The sequence below is a fragment of the Canis aureus genome, chromosome 33, assembly GCF_053574225.1.
Source record: "Canis aureus isolate CA01 chromosome 33, VMU_Caureus_v.1.0, whole genome shotgun sequence".
In the NCBI taxonomy this organism is placed as follows: domain Eukaryota; kingdom Metazoa; phylum Chordata; class Mammalia; order Carnivora; family Canidae; genus Canis; species Canis aureus.
The window spans coordinates 34,411,803-34,437,792 of record NC_135643.1 but is presented as its reverse complement, the minus strand read 5'-3'; the positions used below and the strand labels follow the sequence as shown (position 1 = coordinate 34,437,792).

Here is a 25,990-nt window from a genome sequence, read left to right as displayed (position 1 = left end):
GGGGCTTGATTTCACCCTGAGATCCAGACCTGAGCCCAAACCAAGAGTCTGATGCTTAACCAACTGTATCACCCAGACACTCCTAAATCAATAGTCTTAAAGATGCTCAAATTGCTGAAAGAAGCTGTAAGATAAATGAAACCAGGAGAATGACTGAACAAAAAAGAATATTAATAAAGATAGAAATTATAAACTGAATCAAATTATGGAGCTTACAGTACAATAACTAAAATAAAAATTGATCAATAGTAGATTTGAACATGAAGAGGAAAAGAAAAAACCAGTGAACTTAAAAATAGGCCAACTAAAATGATCTAATCTGAGGAATAAAAGAAAAGAGAATGGGAAAAAAATGCAGAGTCTAAGAGAACTGTGTGGCATCAAGCTTACCAACATACACATAATGCAGAGCCAGAGAAGAGGAGATAGAGAAAAGATCGGAAAGAGTATTTGAAGAAATAATGGCTGAAAAGTTCTCAAATTTGATAAAAGAAATGAATATACACATCCAAGAAGCTCAGCAAACTCTAAGACAGATAAATGCAGAGATCTACACTGAGATAAATTATAAACAAAGTGTCAAAGACCAAGATGAAAAAAAAATTGAAACCAGCAGGAGAAACAACTCATCATAAATAAGGAATTCTTTATAAGATTAACAGATAAATGAAACAGACTAGAAAAGTAGCAAAGAGAGCCAATAAAACCAACAGTTGGGTTTTCTAAAAGAGATCAACAAAATTAACAAAATCTAAGCTACATTTACTAATAAAAAAAGAGAGAGGATTCAAATTCTTAAAATCCAGAAATGAGGGGCACTTGGGTGGCTCAGTTGGTTAAGCATCTGCCTTCAGATCAGGTCAGAACCAGGGTCCTAGGATTCAACCCAGCATCAGGCTCCCTGCTCAGCGGGGAGGAGCCTGCTTCTCCCTCTCCCTCTGCTGTGCCCCTTGCTTGTGCCCTCTCTCTGTAGGTCCAATAAATAAATAAAATCTTAACAACAACAACAAAAAGAATGGCTAGTGTAATCTTTTTCAGAAAATAGATATGGAGATAGCATATTCCAACTCTTTTTAAAACAATGATGGCATAACCCTAATACTAAAATGTGACACAGATCCTAGAAGAAAAATTATAGACCAACTTGGCCACCTGTAAAATGAAGAGGCTGAAGTTTCACACCTGTTTGCATATGTGGGGGAGGTATTTAAATTCAAGTTAGTTACCGTTAAATATAGTGTATTTATTATACATCTGTTTGCTTTTGATAGATATTTTAAGGACTGAGGTGTTATGAATCATTCTCCTCTAATGTGAAATATTTTTTCACCAAATATCACAGGAGTGATCAATACCTGCAGTAGGTATTCTAATAGATGAGATGAGGAAAAACTTAGAAACTTAAATGCAAGTTTCTTTCTGTTGACCAGACATTACTAACATTATGTTAGAGTAGCAAGAATTCTAGGGGCATCCATTGTTGTAACTCAAACCACAGGCAGAGAACTTAAGGATTGCAATATACACTATAGCATTAATGTCTCAATAGCTTAATAGATGCTTCTTCATTCAGTGGATGCTAAAAAACAAGGTGTGCCTTGACAAGTATTCCCATAATTGAGCTCCATACATTTTAAACCCAGACGAGGCTGAGATAAGAACAGGAGTCAGATACCCAGGATATCACACCACTAAATCTTATTAGCAGAGTTCTAAAATGGAAAAATACATTTACTTAATATAGTACCTGTTATTGTCTGGTTAGTGACTTTTCTCCTTGACGAATACTTTTAAGAGTCCATTTAAAAAATTCCTACATTAAGATAAACCTAATGTCAGCAATTTTCCCCATGAAGTTATAAAAATTTGTTTTTTCTTAATGACATCTTATTAATTTTTATTACACATTTGAGTATATTTGATGAATAAAGGGGGAGTTGAGTTAATGTTTATGACTCTCATGAAGATTGCTAATATTTCTTCATTGAGTCAGCACTTAGTTAAATCCTAATTATTTTTTACTTTAAACCATTCCTTTCAGGGCACACACGCCAGTGTTCTTTATTATCTCCATTTATGAAATACATTTATAAAAATCTTTATAACATGTTTATATTTTCTTCATCCTTAACATAATGTCAGTTTTGTTAAATTAGCTAGAAATATTTCAGTCCTTTGTGATATATTTTATTTTCATATGTGGCCAAAGCAAGATATCTATTTGGAATGTCATCAAATTGCTGCTGGATTGAGAAACAAATATCTGTATCTACACTGATCTGCCCTTGAAGTCATTGGCCAGCATGAGTAAGGTGAGTCACAGACCCAAAGCACTCTAGTGAGTTTATTAAAAAATTCATACTGTATTAAAAACACACTGTAACACCTTGCCCAGATAGTGATAATAGGAGTTGACTCCTTTATAGCTAATAGATGAAATGAATATCTGCCTTGGTGTTATCCATGTAAATAATATTATTTTTTTCTTTTTCTTTCTTTCTTTCTTCTTTTTTTCTTTCTTTCTTTCTTTCTTTCTTTCTTTCTTTCTTTCTTTCTTTCTTTCTTTCTTTCAAGAGAACAGTGAAGAGGGGCAGAAGGAGAGGGAGAGAGAATCTTAAGCAGTCTCCACGCCCAGTGCAGAGCCTGATGAGGTACTTGATCTTATGACCATAAAATCGTGGTCTAAGCTGAAATCAAGAGTTGGATGCTTAACTGATGGAGTCACCCAGGTGTCCTATATAATTTTTTCTTGCATCCTGTTGACATATGAAGAAATCATTATACAATAGGCCAGTCTGCTCTTGCCACAATCCTTATTGCCACATAGCATTACTTAAGTATATGAAATCACAGTACAATAAGACAACAAATTCATAAGCTCACTTAAAATGTTTTTATGTTTACTCATCTTATGTTCATGTCCTTATGCTTTTTTACTGGTACATATCAGGCATGTCTCACATTCTCCATACACACTTCTAATTTTTTTTTTATAGCTCTGTGTATTAATTAATGACTGGTAACACATGCAAATATGCATGCATAAAATATAATGTACTATATTGTCATTTCTACATACCACTAAAAATTTTTTCCTAGTTTTATTCTTGTTTCAGTTTAAGCTGGAGATATTATACTTAGATATTCTGGGTCCCCAGTCAGGCAGTTAACTGTTTCAAATTATCCCTTTTCTCTGTCATCCCTCCTCTCAGCAAAGATTTCTCTGTCACCCGTCCCTTCAGCTGGTTGCTTGCTACACCCTTCCAAAAACATTACTTTATCATGCTGTCTTCTGCAACTTCTCCCAAACCTTCTTTATTCTCACATTCTTTTTTTTTTTTTAAATCTTATTTATCTTAGAGAGAGAAAGAGAGAGGGAGAGAGATAGCAACAGAGAACAGGAGCGAAGAGGAGAGGGAAAAGCAGGCTCCCCGCTGAGCAGGGTGCCCAACGTGGGGCTCCATCCCAGGACCCTTGGGATCATGACCTGAGCTGAAGGCAGACACTTAACCAACTGAGCCACCCAGGGACCTATTCTCTCCTTAATTCTTTTTTAGTGCTTTTTTTTTTTTTTTAATTTTATTTATTTACTCATGAGAGACACAGAGAGAGAAAGAAAGAGGCAGAGACACAGCCAGAGGGAGAAGCAGGCTCCATGCAGGGAGCCTGATGTAGGACTTGATCTCTGGTCTCTAGGATCACGCCCTGGGCTGAAGGCGGCACTAAACCGCTGAGCCACCCAGGCTGCCCTCACCTTAATTCTTAACCTCAGAATTGACCTGTTCCTTTTCCATTCCAACCCCAAGAAAGCCAAAGGGAATCTTGTTATTTATTTTTTTTTAAGATTTTATTTATTCATGAGAGACACACAGAGACATAGGCAGAAGGAGAAACAGGCTCCCTCAGGCAAACCCCAGGCAGAATTAATCCCAGGACCCCAGGATCACTACTAGAGACAAAAGCACTCAACCACTGAGCCACCTAGGTGCCCTGAGAATCTTGTTCTTAAAAAGAATCTAGATCAGGGGTCATTAAACCAGGGTCCATGGGTCAAATCCAAACTGTAGCCTGTTTTTGTATTGCACACGAGTTAGGAATGGTTTTTACATTTTTAAATAGGTGGGAAAAATCTGACGAAAATAATTCATGACATACGAAAATTGTATGAAATTCAAATTTCAATGTCCATAATCAAAGTTTTATTGGAATACAGTCATGCCCGTTCGTACATTTTGCTTATGGCTGCCTTTGCACTACAACAGCAGAGTTGAGAAGTTGCAACAGAAACCAAATGGCCTGCAAAGGCCAGAAATACTACTATTTTAGAAGAAGTTTGCCAACACCTGATCTAGATCAAATGCATGAGTGTTTCAAAAATGAGAAAAATTGTTCACAGAAATTAAAGGATTTTCTCAAGGTCATAAGAATTTATTGCTGAGCAAGGGCAGGGATTTTGATTCCTTCATTCATGATTGACTCTCTCCTCATTGTATCATATACAACTCTCATTTAAAATATATAAATAAGCTTGTTACTGAAAAACAAGGGAAAATACAACTTCTGAGATCTCTTGCATTTCCAAAATAAGTTAGTCACATAAGACACTATGTAGGATATCAACGTTTACATGACTACTGAAAGAAACAAGGATTTTCATAAATGAATAATTAATTTGGTAGCAAAAATTACATATACCGTCACTAATCAGTGTTATTTCTGGTCAAGCAGAGTTGCATTAATAATCTACTCTATAGTACTGCATTTCACACATTTTTATATAAACATCTACTCTTAGAAGAAAATGAGAACAATTATCTGGGATAATGTATTATCTTGCTTTGAAATGAAGAAAAGAAATAAGTTCTGCTTCTGAGATGTTTCCCACATGCTCTACCCTTAGTAAGATAAATAACTATTTGACTAAATAGCAGCTGCCTATCTACCCCTGGCCGAGGAGTTGATTAATAATTACCATTAGTAGTTAAAACTTTAGAACCATTCAACAGCCTTTTGATATCCTTCCCCTAATTAGCAATCTCCTTTTTCTGTCTTTGCAGGAGAGTGACTGGTGGGTCTCCTACATGCATCTACAGACCTGTGGGGACTGAGACATTAAGAGCAGGGATTGCACTAATTTTATTTCTTCTTTTCTGGACCAAGGAAAAAGAGATTTCTGTAATTATCTAACTGTGAACCCAACTTCTCTTTCTCCTTTGGTGAAAACACTGCCCCTACTACATTTAAGAAAGGGAAAGGAGTCATCTGTCCTCCTTTTCAGAGGCCATCTACACTGGCAGCTGCATCTCCTACCAGTTAGCTCTCCTCTGGGTCTCTGATCACTGTGCTCCTGGGTACCAGCTTCTTGGAAGCAGTGATGTTATTGCTGCTTTGGCTTCAGTGGAGAGTATATAGGAGAGACAACACTACTGCCTACTATCTGTCTCCTGGATTCTCCACAATACCACTAAGCCAAGCTGTGATTGCGACCTGAAGGTACAGTCCTAAGTGAAAAGATTAGGATATGGTAAGCGGTTTAGTGCCACCTTCAGCCCAGGGTGTGGTCCTGGAGACCCGGAATCAGTCCCACGTCGGGTTCCCTGCATGGAATGGAGCCTGCTTCTCCCTCTGCCTCTCTCTCTCTCTCTCTCTCTCTCTCTCATGAATAAATAAATAAATAAAATCTTAAAAAAAAAACTATATACTAAATATGACTATTGCCAGATTCCAAGAGAAAAGCTAACTACAGCATGATGTTTCCACTTGTGGATGCAAGCCAATCCATAGCCTTGTTCCCATCATAAGCTCACTCTGTTCTGCTTTATCAGACTTTCAGAGAATAAATTTTCTTATCATTTTAGGAAAATAACTACCATTATCCATACGAATGATATCTACCTTGGGCCTTTCTTTTTCTTTTCTTCATTAGAGAAGTACATAGGATTAAATGAAAATAAAACAACATTAGCTAGGGCTTTGGCAAGATACCTGATGTCGAATTGCCAAAAGTATTATCAGACCCTCTGTTAATAAGGACAAACTGAGTTTATTCACTTTAGTAAGGGAAACAGTCTTACTAGTATCTCAGGAAGAGGACATTTATAAGGTTTGGGGTCTAGCTTTGAATGGTTCAAGGCAAGGAAATGATTAAGATTGGGCAATCTTTATGAGACAACAATTTAGGATTGGTGGACACAGGGAGCTGGGGTTTTGAAGTGGTAAGTAAAGAATTGTTTTATAAATTATCTCTTGACTCAGGCCAGCAGGATGTTATCTCTAATAAAATTATTTGTGAAAATTTCTTGAAGCCAATAGTAAAATTATTTATTGGTTTAGTTTTCTCATTTCCCGAGCAAAGTACTCCCTCTCAAATAAAACAGCTAAGTCATATTGACAGACATGGTTTAAGTTCTCACTAGGATAAATTGTCTCTAGTACTTCATAGTAGCAGAAAAGGCCAGGTATGGCATTGACAGCACTGATTTTTGGGCTTGTGGTATTTCCAACAGTGTAAGCAAACATATGCACACAAACATATACATCTCTCTATCATAAGCATTAATTTTCAGAGATAATACAGCCATGATACTCAGAAAGTAAGAGAAATATCTTTCTCTTAGAGAATTTCCCTAACCACAAGGAAGATAGAAATTTACATTATTGCCTAGATGAGTTTAATTATCTACTTTAGATCAGCAGTCCAAGAGATTTCTTGGTTCATACCACAACTAGTAGAGGCATCTGGTTGTCAAAAAACAGAAACATCTCCTACTTAACACTCCTAGTAAGAATTTTGAAATTATAATTTTACTTTCTAATGGAACAGGCCAAATTTATTAATATTTAAATATTTGTCAATCAAGATGAGAGTAAATCATATAAGCTTTTATTAACTCTAAAATAAAGCCAAAGACTAAGTATGGCAGCTCCAGAGACACAATTATTTACAGATTATTTACTTTTTTTCTTATCATCTGTAAAATGACTTCAGCTGGGCTTAAAATGATCTTTAACTTTTATTTATTTATTTTTAAAGATTTTATTTATTTATTTGGAGAGAGAGAGAGAGAGAGAGCGAGAGCACACAAGCAGGCAGAGTGGCAGGCAAAGGGAGAGGGAGAAGCAGGCTCCCCACTGAGCAGAGAGCCCATCTCTGGGCTTGATCCCAGGATTCTGGGATCATGACCTGAACCGAAGGCAGATGCCCAACCGGCTGAGCCACCCAGACACCCCAGATCTTTAACTCTTAGAATTTATTGAAGAAAGAAATACTTAAACTAAATTTAATCAAATTGATACTGATCATTGCATATAATTTTAATTTCAGTAAAAAGAGAATGTTAAAACTTCAGAGTGATTTTAACAAGCAAAGCTGTTAATTCAGATTTATGTACCTAGAAGTTGTGCACTTATTATTTTCTTAATAGATAGGCACTAGGGTAGACACAGGGTTTTCTAAAAATGGGATGAGGGCAGCCCGGGTGGCTCAGTGGTTTGGCGCCACCTTTAGCCCAGGGCGTGATCCTGGAGACCCAGGACGAGTCCCACATCAGGCTCCCTGCATGGAGCCTGCTTCTCCCTCTGCCTGTGTCTCTACCTCTCTCTCTCTCTGTCTCTCATGAATAAATAAATAAAATCTTTTAAAAAATAAAAATAAAAACGAGATAAACAGTATAGTTACTTTTTTTCAGTAGCTTTCAGCCAATTAGTGAGATGCACAAACTCTGGCAGTACGATGTAATAACCAAATCATGCTTGTGTAAACATGTCTTGAGAAGCTCTACATCCATTCTATATTGGGTTTGGATAAAGTAGAGCCAGGTCATATGACAATAGTAGATTTGACCACTTATTATATGTCAAAAACATAAGAAAATGTAAATTAGTTGTATTTTATAATGGTTATTTTTAAATTTTGCTTTTATTTGGCTGTGCAAGGGGATCCCTGGGTGGCGCAGCGGTTTGGCGCCTGCCTTTGGCCCAGGGCGCGATCTTGGAGACCCGGGATCAAATCCCACATTGGGCTCTCAGTGCATGGAGCCTGCTTCTCCCTCTGCCTGTGTCTCTGCCTCTCTCTCTCTCTGTGACTATCATAAATAAATAAAAATTAAAAAAATAAAAAATAAAAAAAAATAAAAAATAAAAAAAAACCTCCTCCCACCAAAATATTTGGCTGTGCAAGAAAAATCTCGTGGAAAAAAAATCCCTTTTCTCTTATGTTTATGTATTAGTTTATTCCCACATAGCAACATAACAAAAGAAACTATCCCTTTAGGGTTTTTCTCCTGCAATTCTAGGACTGTTTGACCTTGCAGTTCACAAAGTAAATAACTCAACTATAACTTGTTAAAGTTAATTCGCTACGCTTTAATGCCTCTTGAAAGGCATTGCCTGGCTTTCTCATACTTCAGTAGTCCGGCTAAACAATACAGAGATATATTAGGATAAGCATATCTGGCTCACCTACTTTGGTGTTATTCCTTTATTCTTTTCATAATTTCTTCAAATTGGACTCTTTTTGCCTTTTTCCTTTAATTTAAACCAATAAATTTTCTTCAAAGCATTGCTTTTGCTGCACCCCATGATTTTGTTTGAGTGTTTTATTCAGTTCTTGCTATTCGCTATTTTCTAAAATGATAGAATTAGTCAATGTGTTATTTGCAAGTGTTTCTAAATTTCTACATGTTCAGAAAATTTTAATTTATTCAGTCATTAAATGCTATTTTTATTGCCTTTTCAGTCAACGTAGTCTACATGTTATATATTCATTGAAATTTTTCAAAGCTGATTTTATGAGCTTTTTGTTCAGGTATACAATTAAAAAAATTCATGTATGCTTGAGAAGGACATGAATTCTTTCAATGCTAGATGAAAATTTTGATATATATTCATTAGGTCAAGCTTTTTACTGTGTGGTTTTGTTAGGCTATTCTGTGTCTTTGATAATGTCATGTCTACTTAATCTATCAATAATTGAGAGGTATATGAAATTCTCCAATATGAAAATAGATTTGTAATGGTTTCCTCTTTCCTTCTATGTTCTGAGACTATTTAATTAGATGCATATCTGTTTGGTGATATTATATCACATTGGCAGAGTGACCATTTTCTGTTAATGTAGTAACTGTAGTAGCCCTCTCTCATGGTCCTTTCTGTCTTAAAGTCTTTGGTCTGATATTACTGTAGCCATATCTGCTTTTTCAGGATAATTTGTTTGACACATTTTCCACTTTTTAATGAGAACCTTATTGTGACTTTCTGCCCATGCTCCTCCACCATGCATTATATGTGTGTTTTGGTGGCAGTCACTGTAGTTTGTAACTTCTGACCAAGAAAAGCTACAGATGAATTTGAGGAAGAAAAGTATTCATCATCTAGATATCCCAGACTTTATGATAGATGCAGTGACTGGGAACAAGGTGGGATTCTATCTTTGGGGGGAGGGGTGTTCTCTGTGTAAAAGGAAAAGAAAAACAGATATATGAGGACCAGAAGAGATCAGGAAGAGAGAACACCGGGTATTTAAACATATTTTCTTTCACCCTCTGGCATAAAAATTCACCGTATTTCAATCTCCCCTTTAGTTAAAGGGCTACAGAAATGAATTCAGAACAATGGAAATGTGAACAGGCAGGATGTGAACCACTGCAAACTACTCTAAAATCTCCCGTGGTATCCTTCATGCTTTCTGTCTTCTCTTGCTTGCTGCCACACCTAGAAGAGTCAGTGGAGAATTCCACACAACTGAATGGAGCCTGGACCCAGAATAAACTGTATGGAGCACGATTTTCCTCCTGCTCCATTGCTCATTTCTCCTCATACCACTCCCTCCACTCTCTTAAGACCTACTTTGGATTTTTATGTGAGCAAGCAATAAATTTTTATTATTTTAGGCCACTGAGATTTGGACTTCGTTTTGACTGGCCTCAATGCAGCCTGATACCCTGCATATAGCTGCATTAATTTTCCCAATTATTGATCACTGCTTTTTTTTTTAACTGGCAAGTTTACATAAATAACATGTATTTTGATTTTTGATACATTTATATTGGTTTTTATCAATCTTTGTAATTTAATTTGTCTCACTTTTTATGTTTCTTTTTCAACTTTTACTGCTTTATTTGTATTAAAAATCTTAATTTTCTCTCTGAAAATATAAGAACATTCTCCACATCCTTTGTTCTCTCACTTCCCAGTGCTCGTGGTTGTCCAGAATTTTGTTTTTGTGTTCTTAGGGCTTTACTTTTTCTTTTCTTTAGGTCTTAATTTTTTTTTTATTATGAACTTTATCTAGTTATTTAGTCAATTTAATCAACCTATTTCTCAGAGCATTCCTGGGACTTTCTTCTCTTTTTTGGGGAGGTACTTTTTCCAAAAGCGTTTTAATGGGGATTTTTGTGAGGCAAGGCTTCTTAGTCCTTGTATACTTAAGGTTTTGACCAATGTTGTCACTTTCAAATGACAGTTTTACCAGATGTAAATTCGAGATTGAAAGTTTCTTTCAGTACTCTAAAAATATTACTCCATTGTTTTCTTTGTTTCTTATGATATGACATCTACTTCTTTTATATATTATCTGCTCTTCTCTTACAGAGATTTTTAGAATTTTTTAATATTTTAAATTTTCACTATATCTAAATATGGCTTTTCTTTATACTTTCTTTTGGTATACAACAGTATTTTTTTTTTATCTGAGATCTTTTGTTCTGAGAAATTTCTTTTCACTCTTTTAAAAAATATTTTATCTTCTCTACTTTTACTTACTTCCTCCTATCCATGATCCCTATTAAATGGATATTGATTTTTTTTTATAGGGTCCATATTTGTTAACATTTCTTTATCCTGTCTACTTTCTTCTAGAAGAATTATTCAATCTGATCTCCTAGTTTTCTTATTTATTCTTTGTCTACATCCATTCTATTTTTTAAATATTGCATTCTTTATTTTTAATATCTAATATTGCTTATCCAACATTTTTCACATCTAATATTTCTACTTGATTTTCTTAGTACATATTCTTATTTCATATCATTATCTTCCTTTATCTCTTGAGTGTTGGTTATGCCTCTTTTAAATTCTGTGTATTTAAAAACACCTGTTTCTGTTGTTATCTGTAAAAAGTTATTTTATTTAATTTTTTTAAGATTTATTTACTTGAGAGATGGTGAGAGTATGAATGGGAGAGGGACAGAGACAGAGGGAGAGAATCTCCAACAGACTCCCCACTGAGCAAAGAGTCTTACATGTGGTTCAGCTACATGACCCTGAGATCACGACCTGAGCTGAAACCAAGAGTCAGACACTTAACCAAGTGAGCCACACATACGCCCCTATTTTATTTTTTTATATACTCCTTAAACATCTCTTTGTTTTAAATGGTCAATTAATATTCCCCTGGGTATATTGGCTACTCTATCCAGCAATGCATGTTTGGAAAATATGAAATACCTAAATCTATTACAATACAGATAGGGTGAGGAGGAGGTGGAGGAAAGACTTAGGGTGAAGAGCCCAGACACCAGGAAACACAGCTGATCCATCTTCACCACCAACTCTGGGACAAGAGCCTTTACTGTCAGCTTTTCCCTGGGAAAAGCAGCACTAACAGAGGCATTCTCTTAATTGTGATACAGCACCACTTGGTAGTTGAATGGAGAGAGGTGGGACAGTTCATGAATGCTCTGGCCTCATAACTTTTCATTGCCACTTCTCCCAACCACTGGGTCTGGATCACTTGTCAGATTATACCCCTAAGAAATCCTGGACCAAATGATTGAGCCTCCGGCTCTAATTCCTGAGATGAGAAGTAAACATTTTTAACTGCCAAGGTACCATGAGGACAGTGATAGTGGCAGGCATGGTGAATAGTCGAAGCTGAAAGTCAATTGCCTTTTTCCTAAATTATCTTCCCATTACCAGCTAGAGCCTCCTTCTTTTGGGGGCCACAGTTCCTATCATCCCTTCCACATATCATTTTTAAGTAGCACACTTCAATAGTAACTTACAGTTTTTTTCTTTATTTCATAGGTTTCTGAGAATCTTTCTATTCTGATAAGGTTGATCTTGAGGAAGACAGCAATTACCTCATGTTAATGAGAATCCTGATAAGATCCAACTAACAAAAATTTTACCATATGCTTCCACTCTATCATTCTACAGTAATGCATAAACCTCTTTTTCAAAATAATGGAAAACAAGGCTTTCCAAACTAGATCAGTACTGGTCAATAACTATTCAGCGCATATTATTAGTTAGTAATGGTCTTATAGCTGGATTAAATGGTTTTTTAAATAGCTTGCTTTCTCTGATGAGGTTGAAAGTCAGGTAAAAATGGGAGGCCCAATCATCAATATGGCGATGTTTGTTTACCTGTAACAGATATCTATCCCTAGCTGTAAGAACTAGTTTCTTGGAGTACCTGGGTGGCTCAGAGGTTGAGCATCTGTCTTTGGCTCAGATCGTGATCCCAGGGTCCTGGGATTGAGTCCCGCATCAGGATCACCACAGGGAGCCTGCTTCTTCCTCTACCTATGTCTCTGCCTCTCTCTCTCTGTTCTCTCATGAATACATAAATAAATCTTTAAAAAAGAGAGAGAGAGAACTAGTTTCTTTACTCTATCACATGCAGTTACTCCTACTTTATCAATATAAGCTTCCTGAAAATGGAGTCATGAAACATGGCTAGTTTCATGATGTTAAAGTGAATCTCATCATTGCATTAATTCCTACGTTGGACAGAGAGATATAAAACCTGAAGAAAAACTGGCTGTTAAAATATTAAAAGCAGGTGGACATGAAGTATAATTTCAGGACAAGTGATTTAATGTGGATAGATGGGAAATAAGTGACTGATGAACTAACTCCTGGCTTTAATGATTTTTATTGCTTCTTTTGTACAAAGGTTTCAGGTTAAATGTTAAACTGTTAACTTGTCAAACACAGATTTTTCTTATTTTCATAACTAGTGTGTAGCTGCCAACAAGATAATCTAAGCACACTCAGTTTAGAGTGTTTAAGCTCTAAATTTTCTCTTCAGTCACACTGTCTCAATTAAATTAGCAATATCGGGACACCTGGGTGGCTCAGCAGTTGAGCATCTGCCTTTGGCTCAGGGCGTGATACAGGAGTTCCAGGGTCCCACATCGGGCTTCCTGCATGGAGCCTGCTTCTCCCTCTGCTTATGTCTCTTTCTCTCTCTGTGTCTTTCATGAATAAATAAATAAAATCTTTAAAAAGTAAATCAGCAATATCATTCTTTGAAAATAAAATAAAAACTATTGTTAAATAAAATACATTATTACTATGGATCACAATTTAAAAGATAACAAAACAACTAGTACAGATAACCACACACTCTCACAAATGGTATTTAAAATTTAATACAGGGTAAGTTTGCTGAATACAGGATCATTGTGTAGAGATATTGCTAGATTTTTCTTTCCTTCTTCCCCACTTGGATAAGGAAGCAGTGTACCTAGTGAAAAAAAACAAAACAAAACAAAACACACTTTCCTGGTTTCCTTACAAGTGTCCATTATAACAAATTTCTGGGTAGAAATATAAGCTGAATTCATACTATGTGACTTCAGGGAAAGCTGTTGAATTAGCCAATTCTCTTGGCCTAATTCTTGTGTCCGTTTCACTCTGCTGTTCTCCCATTCGTATGTATAGAACACAGAAGCATGCTTGGGATACAAAAGTCATTTTCAGATGACAAAGATAAACACCATCAATTAAGGTTAACTGGAAAGAAATATACAAAGACCCTGGATTTCTATGGACATCTCTAGGCCACCTTATCAGCTCTAGTCCTGCTCTTCTCTGGATTTTTTGTCATATTAGAAATCATTTTATTATTAGTTTAAGCCATTCTCTGGGTGTAGTTTCTATTATTCTCAACTGAACTTAATCCTTATAGATACCAATACCAATACCAATAGAGTTTATAAGCCATTTTTTTTCAGTCTTTCATACCATTTTATTTTCTCCCTTCAACCATAATAATATGATATCCAAATTTTGTCCTAATTGGAGGGTCGGTAAACACAGGCTCATCTGGCCCACTTACAGGCAAGGCAAATGCTGCTTCTTGAAATCGTCCCACCATGGAACCTCTGGTCATCCAACCCAAGTCGCCCCCTTGCCTGGCTTTATCTTCACTATACTGTGTGGCCACTTCATTGAATCTCATTCCAGACTTTAACTTTTCCATGGCTTCCATGATTTTCCCATGTTTTTCACACAGAATGTGTCTAACCTTTATTGTATTACCACCCCCTTTGGGACCCTGGGCCTTCTTGTCAGAACTGTCACTCCCGGAGGCGGCTCCCCCTGTCCCCCCTTTCCTGGAACCGCTCTTTCCCTTGGGCGGCATCTCCGAAAACTGCGACCGAACCCTCAATGGCTTCCTTTGCCGCACCTATAAGCCATTTTAAAAAGCACAACAATTAAACTCAAATTCTTTAGTTAGTAGTATAAGATACTTGGGTTGTATTTTCTAATTGGTTTGTATGGTGTTTTTTGGTTTTGTTTTAATTTCAGTATAATTAATATATGGTACTAAATTAATTTCAGGTGTCCAATTTGAAGGCCGACTGCCTCAATTAAGCACATTGACTCTGGAATCAATGTTGAACTTAACCTCTTGTATTTTCTACTTAAAGCTTTGCGACTTTGTCAGGATACCTACCCTCCATGGACCTCAGTTCTTTCTTCTATAAAATTAGTAAATATCATAGGCCTCTTATGAGGATAATAGTATTATATGTAACACAATTCCTGGCATATAGTAAGTGCTAAATTCATGCTTATTATCATTATTATCATCATCCAGAAATTATTGATTTTAGGTGGACTTATACAAATAAATAATTGATTTGATTTGTACCATTGATACAACATACAGAGTATTGTAGCTATTCAAGTAGATCTCTTAATTTTTTCCTACAACATCGTAAACTTGTTGAAGGCCAGAAGTATATCTCATATATTTTGGCATTTTCTAAAATTGTGCTAATATTGTAGCCACCGGCTATATGGGACTACTGGGCACTTGAAATGTGGCTACCAAGAATCAATATGCACTGTAAATATAAAATAAACATAGACTTAGCACCAAAAGAAAAATGTAAAATATTTTATTAGTGATTTTTATATTGATTACATCTCAAATGATTATTTGAAATATGCTTAATCAAATATACTTAAAAGTAATTTTTTTCTTTTTACTTTTTCAATCCAGCTAATAGAAAACTTAAAATTATATGTGGCTTACATAATATTTCTATTAATATAATTGCTTAAGTAGGCAGGCAACATATTCTTAAGGAATATTTAAATTGTAAATGACTAGTTTCTGTCTCCTTCCCCCCCCCTCCCCACCACTGCACTATAAACTCCTTGAAACAGAAATTATTCACTATTGAATTCCAAGAGCTTCATTACAAGGCCTGGCATATGGTAGTTCCAAGTAAACTCTTGATGGGAAGAGTGAGAAATGAATAAATAACACCTGAACTTGGCCCTCCTGTTCATAAAAATACAAAGGGGATCAAGTACCTTGTCTTTATTATAGGAACTATAACCATGTTTGGCATGCATTAAGTTATTTAGTCCTTCCAATAACTTCAAAAGATAAATCTTATTTCCTTTTTTTCTAAAAGAAAAACTTGAGGGTCACAGAAGTAAAATAATTGGTATAATGTAGCAAAAGTTGGTTTGGTTATGCTCATATTAGAATCAAAATATACTTGACTGCAAATCTCATTCTCTTTATTTCTCCGATCATTGCCTCCCACAAATGTAATTTATCATCCAAGGACTCCAATCTTTAACAAGTAAACTGAACACTGGATACATTTTTGTTTAAAAATGCCTGACCATGCTTGATTGCATATTGCATGAATTCTGCATACTGATCTGTGGTCTGGTTTGGAAAGCAAGAAAATCAACGTGCTATTTTAAAAGGGGATACTGTCATCAGGGATAAGAAGGCTAGATAAAAAGGATGCATTAGATAGTTGGTACATGAGGTAGGCCTGTTCAGAAGAGAGGGACTAATATTACAAGTACCTATTTCATACGGAGAAAAAATATAAATAAGGACTCCAAGTAGTAGCATCAAAAAAAGATCACCAAGACAGATAAAGGTAAAGAAAAGAGAAACTACTTAATCACAACCTACTGTGAGTCAGGCTCTTTGGTAGGTTCTTTTATGTGTTTTATTTAGACCTAATTACAAGTTTTTGGTTGATAAGTATTAGCACTTCCACTTAAACTGTTAGAAAACTAAGTCTCAAAGATATGAGGTGACTTGCTCAAGGTGGCAATGATTGGCAGAACCAAAGTCAGAGCTAAGATCAGTCACCGTACAGTACAGGCTTTAACCTGTCTACTTCAAAGTCTGACTTCAAAGATGGAGACTTGATTTGTAAAGCAGAAAATCAAATGGAGTAACAAATGATAACATATACAAGAAATGGTTCTGACGGATGAGAGTAAAGAGCAGCATGCAGCTGTTATAGAAATGGGCTATAATAAATATTCAATATTCAATAAATATTTTAAAATATTTTTTCCTCATTTTGCTAATGTGTAATGATTTTTAAGTCCTTAGAGTTGTATTTTTTCTTTTTTTTAAGAATTGTATTTTTTATTTCATTTTTATTTTAATCATTATTTATATTTTTTGTCTGTTAGGTTTTGTTATTATTTCCCTTCTGATTTCTTGTACTAAACATAAGATTTATTCTTTTTCTTTTTCCTCATTGATAAAAAAGCAGTTTAGGGCCATTAATTTACCTCTAACTAGAGCTTTGATCAGATTATTATTTGGATATACAACATTTTAATTGTGTTTTTCATAGTTTGTAATTTTTATAACTTTCTCTTTGATCAAATAGCTAAATAAGTTTTTCTTTCTTTCTTCCTTCCCTTTTTTTTTTTTTTTTTTTTGAGGTGGCAAGTAGTTGATCACTCTAGATTACTGCCTAGAGAGAATTTCCACACCATAGAAGAGACAATTTAAAAGCTGGGGGAGACTTCTAGCAATATCTCTAAGTTGGAGAGGAAGCCCAGAGTCTAGGAGGAGTGGAGGCAAGAAGTCTAGAATTCACCCAGGAGACAGGAGAATAGTGGCAGAGAGAGTGCTACAGATACCTGCTGAGGAATGCTGTAAGTCTTCAGGTCAGTTCTGATAAATGCCTGGGTCTAAAGATCTCAAATTAGATGAACCAAATGAACTATCCTGTGAGTACTAGTCAATCTCTTTCCCCCAACCACCCCTGTACTTGCTTAATGAATTCCAATGTTGGGGAAATAGTGTGTTACTATTAGAGAGATGGATGCTATTCATGGGCTCAAGAACATGGACTCCCCTTTATCAAGGTTAATATGACTACAGTCTGGGCTAAGTGCTCAGCCTGCCAACTACTGAGAGGTTTGAATATCACCATTCCCGCGGCGGGGGGCGGGGGGGCGGGGACCAGCTAGACCTCTGGTGGCAGATTGATGTTATTGGATCTTTTCTAATACAGAAGGGATATAAAATTGGCTTTAGATATAGGCATGGATTCTGGCTTTAATAGGCAATCTCTATCCATAGACTTTCTGCCAGCAACACCATCTGTGGATTTACAGAAAGCCTCATCCATTTGCCATGGTATCTCAACAACATCAGATAATAGCTAAGCTAACCTTTTATAGCAAAATGTAGCAATGGGCTCATATCCATGGAATTTGATAGACTTACTTTATTTCCTATTACCTAGTATTAACCTACTGGATTTGATAGAATGGCCTGCTTATGTTCAGTAATTTTACCAGTTGGGAGACAGGAAAATGGAAAGAGCAAGGAGGGCTCTATTAAACATATGTGGAGGAATATTCCCTATAAAGTCGGGATGCATTCCTACAGGATGCAATATAGGGCTGAAATTAGCAACCGGTATCTAAGTGTCATTTCCTTCTTCAGAATGCTTGAATCTGGGCTGTAGGAATATTGATAAAAATAAGTCACAAAAGGATAAATAATTTTCCCAAGGACATGCAGGAATTAAGTTGAAGCATGAGGATATGAACCAAAACTGTCTAAAATCCAGTCTCTTAACTCATTTTGTAAAAATATATTTAGTTATTCATCTATATTTATTAGTATTTATTTATATAAAAACCTATTTAACTTGTTTCAAAGGTAATCAATTATTTTTATAAAGAAACGTCCTTGTTTTTGATTAGCTGGTCAATAGTTATTTGTTCTAATTTGGCTTTAAAAATTAACGTGGCTAATTTCTAATTTGTCACGAATTAGAAATACATCTGTATAGACAAACAGCTATTTTACTTTTAGTGATACTGTGAATATGCAAAGGAAAGTGGAACCCTGACCAACTATTGCTTTTAGACCTATTTATCTGTAACTACTCTTTTTTAGAGTAGTTAAGATCTATTTGCTGAAATGTTAAGATTTTAGTAATTATTCAATTGACACATTTTACTGATGATGACTTTTTTAACAAGGGTATGTCTGACATGAAACAACCATTTATTGGACTTTGAAATTATCAAACATGTACACCAAAGTGATGGTTTGATTGTAACTAAATTAATGAATTTAAGTACCAAGAGAAAATTGATTATAGATCAACCATTTTTATTTATAGGCTATTTTTCTTAAATATTCCCTTCTGTAAGTGAAAATGTAACTGTAGTTACCTTTTTTGTAAAACAAAGTCAGCATGTTCTTTTTTTTTTCAAAGATTTATTTTTAGAGAGAGAGAGAGAGGGAGGGAGCAATCGCACAGGAGGAGGGGCAGAGGGAGAGAATCTTTGAAGCAGATTCCCCACTGAGCAATTAGCATGATGTGGGGCTCCATCGCACAACCTATGACCTGAGCTGAAACCAAGAGTCAGATGCTTAACCAGCTGAACCATCCAGGTACCCCCAAAGTCAGCGTGTTCTTAAATTTACAGCTTGTCACCTAGAACAACGCTAAGCATATAGTAGATGCTTAATATTTTTAAGTAAATAAATACATGAATAGTTCAGATTTTTTATAATGATTCTCACTATTTTCATATTTCCATAAAAATGCCTGAGGGTTGTTAACCAAAACTGGGCACTTACTTTTCAGTAGAACATTTATTATTAAGACTCATTCAGAAAGACAGCTGCTTAATTATTGTTGGCTCAATTTTTTTTAATATTACCTAAGGGCAAAAAATAGCAATATCCCAAACTAAAATATTCTTATTACCAGATCTCTTTTAAGCCAAAATTATCTCTAATTCATGTTTAGTCAAAACTCAGATACTGAAGTAAAGTGTGTGTTTCTTTTACTTCTTCAGTTTTCAAGATGTTATCAACCCACCTATAATGATGTTTTATAAGAAAGCTCTTATATGCAATATAGCCGGCATGTACTCCTCTTCTATCATCTCTAAAAAAAAATGACAGAAACAGAATTTGAAGATATCTTTTGTTTAAGAGGTTGTATCATTGGTTGTTTGCCACACATTACCTTAATATCATCATATATTTTTGAGTATAAGCATTGGTTTGGTTCCTTTGGAATCTAAAATCCAGTGAAAACAAGTTCTTATGGTGTGCAATAAATTTTGCACAGGAAAATGGAAAAAAAGCATTAATGAAAATATATTTAAGTCCAGAGTATTAATCATTTGGGGAAGTACATAAAGAAGTCCTAGGATGTATTAAACATAATAATATCTTCTTTGTCATTCATCACAGTATTTCTAAATATGTCAAAACAAGCAAAAAAATGACAAAATTAAAATACTAATTTTAAAGTGGTAGTGAAGTAGCAATTTCAGTATGTCCTAGTAAACATTTCCCTTTCCAATTATTAAAAATAACTTAATCCAGGTGATATTTACATCATTTATGGAACTGGAGTGTTTAGAAAATTATTCACTCTATAACCTTAAAAAGAATTACATAACAAAGAAAAACCGCAGATATTGCAGAGTTTTAAAAGTATCCTTGTACTTTTCTTTACATGTTTAGTAACTTTTGTTTTGATTTAGCAGTATTGATGTAAAGTGCATGAAACAAGCAGCTAATACTATAGAAGGATATCAGGTAAGTCATTTGAGCTTGTTATTAATTATTAATTGTCTTCTGATCCTTAAACTAGATACCTAAACTGAATAGACCACTATCAGCAAGGGATGCAAATTATATCAATACTGTAGGTGCCCAAACACAAATGGATTGCTAAATATTTTATTGCTGTCCTAAGTGTCACTAAAGAATTCTACATAATTTTCCTTATACTCTAAAAGAAAGTGTCAAAATATTTGTCTTCTTCCAAGTAATCAGAACTTATTATCTCAAAATGAATATTATTTTCTTGAGAGCTCATCTTAGAAGCTTAACCAGAGATTGTATTTTATGTATTTTCTTCTTTCAGATCAGCAATGGGAGAACTATATCATTATATTTTTATAATTTTGATAAAAAATCAATAATCCTCCCCTCAACCTCCTTAAACTCTTCATTTTATATTTAAGGCAAACTGAACAACTTTTTCTTATAAACACCCAGCATCCTCATACCTTTTATACTTGCCTACATTCTTGCTACAATGTTTTCTCTTTATGTCTATGTTGCCTGACAAATTCTATCCCCTCTGGCTCAGATTTTACTCTGTGAAGCCTACTCTGATCTACATAGATAGAAATGACATCTCAGTTTTTTGAATCCTCATGATGCTTTTGGCACTATTTTTATGATGTGAGTCTCATTCTGTTCTATAATGTGGTTAGCATTTGAGAACTCTAAATCACCTTAATAAACTAAAGAACAAATTGGAAATGAAACCCTACTGTAAAATAGAAATATTCCACTTAGGAGAAAACACAAGAATAAATATAGTATATATAATAAATAATTATGGGACAGAGGAGATGAAGAGAAAATAGCTGGGATGACACCTCTGGTTGTGACTTGTTAATCTTTTAAGTAAAGATGATAACAAAGAAACACCCATTTTGTGAAACTGGTCAAAGGTATGAAGTTGCAGTTATGAGATAGGTAAGTCCTGGTAATATATAGCACAGTGACCATAATTAATAATATTGTATTATATATTTGAAAGTCAAAAAATAGATCTTCAACATTCTCATCACAAAAAAAACAAGATTTGTAACTGTGTGGTGATGGATATCAACTAGACTTATTGTGGTGATCATTTCACAATATATATAAATGTTGAATCATGTACTGCTGAAACTAATATATATCAATACATCTCAATAAAAAATTATAGAGTTGAGACCTTTGAAGGGTAAAAGAAGGAAGGTAACAGGAAATTTTTTTAAGGTGTCAAGGGTATTGTGCATTGGTCATTATACTCTACTGGAAAATGCCAAATTTTCCTGATAATTGAAGCTTTCAGACTGTGTTATCATTTATCAGTGGTGGGAATTCTTGGTTCCTTCTTCTATAGAAATACTTAGTAAGCATAGAATTGTACTTTTTCTGAACATTTAAATGAATTCTGCCTGAAGGAAGAAGAATGACCCTACCCTATAAGGTACAAACTTAGTCACTGCAGCCACAATCAAATTTGTTCTTTATTTTATTGATCCTTTCCATGCTGAGTCTCAGACCCAATATTATTGAACCTGAAAAGTACAATAAAATCGTATATAATTTGAAAGCTAGGAAAATATGGTGTCAATTTAGTTGCTTGGTTAGCTAAAGTTTAAGTAGAAAATCTTCATTATAAGAGGTTAGGTCACCTTTTATGGTTGTTGAAACTTTTTCTAAAACTTACTGGAGCAATTTATATTTCACAGAATATAGCACTTGGATATAGTCTCATGTTCACTGAAGCTTCAGGAACTTGCAGTGCATCAAGTTTAATTCTAAATTTAAAGGCCTGTATTTTTAGATATTGTGTACTTGGTATGATTCTATTTAAATAATGGGACTAGATATTTTGTGTTCCATATTATGGAACATCAATCTTATTACTATTCCATCTTTGCTTTAGGCCACACATACTCTTCTATAAAAATCCATATTTAAAGTGAGAATTGCTACAGATCACTGAATGGTGTCTTCAGTGTTACCATTCAAGTTGGATATACTGCCCATAAGTTGGAATTTCTGGGGATACCATTGCCCTGTTTGACTCAGGATGAGTGTATGCAGTGGGTGTAAATCTGCTGATGGGCTCAACTTCTCTCACTCATCTGACCTGAGGAGACACTGAGTCAACAGAATAGAATTCCAATAGCTTCCCTACTGCAAAGCTCACGCCCTTCAGAGTGACACCTTTGTCCTCTAGGGCTTATTCAACTGCTTTAGGAAAGTGATAGCCTGAGCAGTAAAAATAGAACAGTGTCCAATCTGTAGAGAAAAAGAAAATTAGATTTAACCTAAGACAGTGCAGCACATTTTTAAAATTCTTTATTTTATATCCTGGTGTATTTGTATAAAATTAAACCTTCTTTGGAACATAATCATTTTATGGCAATATTTTGATTATGATATCTGATTCTTCTCAACACTCATTCTCACAAAATTACAAAAGGTTTAAGGCTTAAAAATTTCTCTTATCTCTGTATTTGCAATGTACAACAGGAAATGAGGTGGGAAAAATGTAGAACTCTTCTGAATTGGCTGCAAATCTAGCTTTTACCATTGATTCATTGGTAATTGTCCTGAAAAACTCCAAAGATAGGAATCAAGGAGTCTAATTAAATGAACACAGTGCGACCTTGCCTCAGACAAGTATACTAACATATGCTTACACAAGTGGCATGTAGTTTGTGTTTGAAAATTATACTTGAAACAAGGCTGTTTCAAAGCAGTTTGGGACTATAGTCTATTTCAATCTTTTGATTTTACCTGTAAGTCAATGAAAGAAAATGATTTTATAAGGTTACTACTAAGTAATTAGCATTTTCTAAGTAATTAGAAAATGAAAAGTGAATGATTTGTGAAGGAATACAGTAACTACATATAAATTATGTTTTCAGGAAATTTGATTAAGCATATAAAAAAAAAACCAATAAAACAGAAAAGTTTGTGCCACAATGATGGGTGTTAAGGACAGACACACCTCTCCTTTGCCAAAGGAAGAGATAAGCATAATTATACATGCTAAGAAAGAATCTAACAGATAAAAGATAATTAATGCAGCAAAATGACTTTGGAGAGGAGGAGATACATTGGATCCAAATTACTGGCCACTTTTTTTTTTTTTTTCTAAAAGGGAAAATAAGATATTAAAGAGTAGAGACTTGACCCTCAAGTGTAAAGCAGAGTTGCCAAATAACAGACAGCCTGATCAAGAAGGAATAAGAGGAGGGTTATTGGAAGATTGGCTTGGTACCTGTGAGAGCTGGAAGATGGAAGTAAAAAATGGAAGAAGCAGCTGAGCAGGGATGCTTATTTTTTATTTGTATTGAAAGGCCAGCTGAAATTACAGAGCATGCACTCTGGAGACCAACAATTGTGTAGTTGTGATATTTTCTCTAGCATTGCTCCGCAACAATATGAAGAGAGCTGATGAGGTGAGACGAAGACTGATGGTTTAGACATCAGCAAGTCAACAGAGAAGATATGCATGGGGCAAAGGATTCATAAGAACCTCAGAGAAAGTACAGGAAGTTAAGAATCACAAAATCTCTAAAGTATAAAGAAGCAGACCACTGGAAAGGTAGGGGGACCAAACCATCAATTCAGTCAAAGATCAAGGATACTTAGAAGGAGACTCAGAAAGGAAAGAGCGTTCCATAAATGAAGGGTCTGTGGGATGTTAAAATTCCTGGATTGGGAAACTTCCAGGGGGTAACTTCCAGTGTGCTGCCTTGGGAGTGTCTACTGAACCACAATAGTGATGAAAGTGAGTGGATTTGAAGATCAAATAATGTGACTAGAGGGGTAGGAACTCTGCTTACATATGGAAATCTTTCAGAAATGGAGAAAAAGGAGATGTAAAGAAGAATGTCAGCTGTGGGCCAAACCCCTCAATAAATATAGAGAAGGACACATTTGCCAGAAAAGTAACAGAAAGGAATCAGTTTAGAGGATGGCAAATTTGGATACCATAAACTATAAAGGGTGAAGGGGTTTTTCTTGCATGAGTGTAGGAGAATAATGATCTAGAACTGGTGAAGTGAAACTAGAAGAATGCTGAAATTGCTTTAGGAATTTGGGATGTAGGTGAATAAACAAGCTTGTTTTTGAAGGACTACAATGAAGTCAGTATTTGGAGGTCAGCCAGGTTTCAGTTGAGGGGTAGAGGAGAAATGTATAGAGAACGTGTCATATGCTTCCATTTGGAATATTACAATATGTGCTTCAAGTTCCAAAGAAAGCCATTTTAAAAGCTTTCTGGTACCCTTTCAAGGTGATTTCTTAAGGACAGGAAGTACAAGTGAACATGCTTATCTCTATAGCTTGTGCCTAAGTAGGCATCTGTACACTATAAACTCCTTCAGTTAAGAGACTGGTGTTGTTCTTTTATTCTCAGCGTCTAGTGCACAGCTTAGCAAATAGCAGGCTCTTAATAAATACTTGTGCATGTCATATTGTAGGTGATCCGCACATACTTGTGGGATGACCATAATATCCAACACATAGTATGATGCCTTGTCAAGTTTGCTTGTTTCCTTTAAGGAATATCAGAGTGAAATAAAAAAGCCCAAAGTGAAGTTTCCCAGCTCACTTATCCATAAAACTTGATTTTTTTCTCTTTAAATAATTAAATTACTATGAAATAGGGTATCCCCATCCACCTCCAATTTTATTTTTTATTTTATTTTTTATTTTTAAAAACATTTTATTTATTTATTCATGAGAGACATAGAGAGGCAGAGACACAACCAGAGGGAGAAGCAGGCTCTATGCAGGGAGCCCGACATTGAACTCGATCCCGGGTCTCCAGGATCAAGCCCTGGGCTGCATGCAGGCGGCACTAAACCGCTGAGCCATCCTTCCACTTCCAATTTTAAATGGATAGCCATCTTATAAGAAATTTCCATTTCTTTTTATATTATGAGATAATTCATGGATTTTTACTTCAGTGGAAAAAAAAAACATCCAATCAGAGAACTGTCCTTTGGGGGGAGGGGTGGGAGTCTTATTTAAGTAGATACCTGTCATCAGTCTCACAGTGGACACTTGTATTTATCTCCTATACTTATAGCTATTTTGTACTTTAATGCTGACAGCTGACATAATTCAAAGTTAAGTCTAACTCTATTGGAACAGTTAACTTTTATTTATTTATTTTAAAAATATTTTATTTATTTATTCATGAGAGACACAAGAGGCAGAGATACAGGCAGAGAGAGAAGCAGGCTCCCTCTGGGGAGCCTGATGCAGGACTCGATCCCCGGACCCTGGGATCACAACCTCAGCCAAAGGCAGATGCTCAACCACTGAGCCACTCAGGTGTCCCTCAACAGTAAACTTTTTAAAACTTCTTTAAATAGCCTCAAAAAATCTAAAAGTCAATGTCGTTATCAGTGAAAGTCCTAACAGATTCCTCAGTTGTATGTAAGGCATTTTGCAGTTGATGATTTCATGTGCTTAGAATAATGCAGCAAAATTTAGTTATTGGATATTTTCCTCATAACTAAGCTATAAAAAAGCTATTGCATATTTCCCCATAACTGAGCTATAAAAGTATTCTCCAATTTTCTGTAACACATGTAAATATTTAACTTCACAAAGTGTATCAATGTCATTTTTTATTCAATTTATTTAAACTTGTTTATTAAATTTAAATGACAACAACAAAATGGTTCATTTATTTTTTTCTACCCCCAACCCCTGCCTCTGGAAACCACCAACCTGTATCAATGAGCTTAGTTTAGTTTTATTTATTTTTTTGTTTGTTTTTTAAAGATTCTACATATAAGAGAGATCACATGGTATTTGTCTGTATCCTACTTATTTTACATAGTGTAATGCCCTTGAGGTCCATCCATGTCATAAATGGCAAGGTTTCATTCT

At 35.1% G+C, this 25,990-nt stretch overlaps 1 protein-coding gene across 7 annotated transcripts in view; it reads right to left on the bottom strand.

The window, feature by feature from the left end:
* Nucleotides 1-13,950: 13,950 nt before the first annotated feature.
* LOC144303998 (peptidyl-prolyl cis-trans isomerase NIMA-interacting 4-like) overlaps nt 13,951-25,990 on the bottom strand; it is a 139,136-nt gene continuing 127,096 nt past the window's right edge. For 6 of the 7 annotated variants that reach the window (XM_077882434.1, XM_077882435.1, XM_077882433.1 and 3 more), the window contains one exon: nt 13,951-14,416. In XM_077882434.1, the coding sequence (XP_077738560.1) occupies nt 13,976-14,416 (441 nt within the window). In that variant the 3' untranslated portion in view covers nt 13,951-13,975. Of the gene's footprint in view, nt 14,417-19,364; nt 19,434-25,990 lie in introns of all 7 variants that reach the window. The other variant, XM_077882439.1, reaches the window with a different exon arrangement.